The 1,950-nt window shown below is 55.0% G+C and overlaps 1 protein-coding gene across 1 annotated transcript in view; it reads left to right on the top strand.

Moving 5' to 3' along the window:
• Nucleotides 1-4: 4 nt before the first annotated feature.
• LOC106127320 (spidroin-1-like) overlaps nucleotides 5-1,950 on the top strand; it is a gene marked incomplete at both ends in the record, with an annotated part of 2,856 nt that continues 910 nt past the window's right edge. The window contains 2 exons of the mRNA XM_013325402.1: nucleotides 5-1,610; nucleotides 1,842-1,936. Of these exons, the coding sequence (XP_013180856.1) occupies nucleotides 5-1,610; nucleotides 1,842-1,936 (1,701 nt within the window). The remainder of the gene's footprint in view (nucleotides 1,611-1,841; nucleotides 1,937-1,950) is intronic.

Here is a 1,950-nt window from a genome sequence, read left to right as displayed (position 1 = left end):
GGATGACGGTAGTGCAGCAGCAGCCGCCGCAGCTGCCGCAGCAGCAGCTGGTCGTTCTGGACAAAATAGAAACAGTGGTCAGACCGTGGTGATAAACGAAGGCGGATCAGGATCATCTGCATCTAGCTCAGCAGCCTCTTCAACTGCATCATCAGCCTCTGGATACGGAAATAGATTCAACAATAACGGAGCCGGATTCTTTGGCTTCGGTCCACAGTACCGCAGCAGTGGTGAAACCATCGTGATTAATAGAGGTGGCTCACCATCAACAGGGTCAACTACTGCAACAGCTTCTTCATCTGCTTCTGCTGGCGCCGAGTCCTCTGACGGATCCAGCGCTTTAGGACCTATAGGTTATGGTATTGATGTGCCACTTGCACCATACGGAAGGCAGTCACCAACTGTCATTGTAAATAGAGAGGGATCTGGCTCAAGTTCTTCAAGTTCTGCTTCATCTTCCGATGGATCTTTATCCAATGGTGTAGGAGCTCGAAGATATGGAGGTCAGGCTTACAGTGACAGTAATGCAGCAGCAGCCGCAGCAGCAGCCGCCTCAGCCGCCGCAGCTGCCGTAGCAGCAGCTGGTCGTTCTGGACAAAATGGAAATGGTGGTCAGACCGTAGTGATCAACGAAGGCGGATCAGGATCATCTGCATCTAGCTCAGCAGCCTCTTCTTCTGCATCGTCAGCCTTGGGATCCGGAAGCTCTGGAAGCGTACCGGGATTCTATGGATACGGCAACAACGGTGCCGCCTCCAACGGTTTCGGAGGATTGGGCGTGGGTGATAGTAGTGCAGCAGCAGCCGCCGCAGCCTTAGCAGCAGCTTACAGTTCTGCATTAAATGAAGACAATGGTTACGGTGATCAGACGATTGTGATCAACGAAGGCGGATCGGGGTCATCAGCGTCTAGCTCAGCAGCCTCTTCTTCTGCATCGTCAGCCTCTGGATCCGGAAGCTCTGGAAGCGGACCGGGATTCTATGGATACGGCAACAACGGTGACGCCTCCGGCGGTTTCGGAGGATACGGCGTGGGTGACGGTAGTGCAGCAACAGCCGCCGCAGCCTCAGTAGCAGCATCAGAAGCAGCAGCTTACAGTTCTGCATTAAATGAAGACAATGGTTACGGTGATCAGACGATTGTGATCAACGAAGGCGGATCGGGATCATCAGCATCTAGCTCAGCAGCCTCTTCTTCTGCATCGTCAGCCTCTGGATTCGGAAGCTCTGGAAGCGGACCGGGATTCTATGGATACGGCAACGACGGTGCCGCCTCCAACGGTTTCGGAGGATTGGGCGTGGGTGACGGTAGTGCAGCAGCAGCTGCCGCAGCCTTAGCAGCAGCTTACAGTTCTGCATTAAATGAAGACAATGGTTACGGTGATCAGACGATTGTGATCAACGAAGGCGGATCGGGATCATCAGCATCTAGCTCAGCAGCCTCTTCTTCTGCATCGTCAGCCTCTGGATCCGGAAGCTCTGGAAGCGGACCGGGATTCTATGGATACGGCAACAACGGTGCCGCCTCCAACGGTCGCGGTGGAAACCGCTTGAGTGACGGTAGTGCAGCAGCAGCCGCTGCAGCCGCCGCAGCTGCCGCAGCAGCAGCTGGTCGTTCTGGACAAAATAGAAACGGTGGTCAGACCGTGGTGATAAACGAAGGCGGATCAGGATCATCTGCATCTAGCTCAGCAGCCTCTTCTTCTGCATCCGGAAGCTCTGGAAGCGGACCGGGATTCTATGGATACGGTAACAACGGTGCCGCCTCCAATGGTCGCGGAGGAAACCGCTTGGATGACGGTAGTGCAGCAGCAGCCGCCGCTGCTGCCGCAGCAGCAGCTGGTCGTTCTGGACAAAATAGAAACGGTGGTCAGACCGTGGTGATAAACGAAGGCGGATCAGGATCATCTGCATCTAGCTCAGCAGCCTCTTCTTCTGCATCCGGAAGCTC

Source organism: Papilio xuthus, unplaced genomic scaffold (assembly GCF_000836235.2).
Source record: "Papilio xuthus unplaced genomic scaffold, Pxut_1.1 DF824760.1, whole genome shotgun sequence".
Lineage (NCBI taxonomy): Eukaryota > Metazoa > Arthropoda > Insecta > Lepidoptera > Papilionidae > Papilio > Papilio xuthus.
The sequence above is the reverse complement of the archived record's forward strand: the minus strand, read 5'-3'. Positions and strand labels throughout refer to the sequence as shown.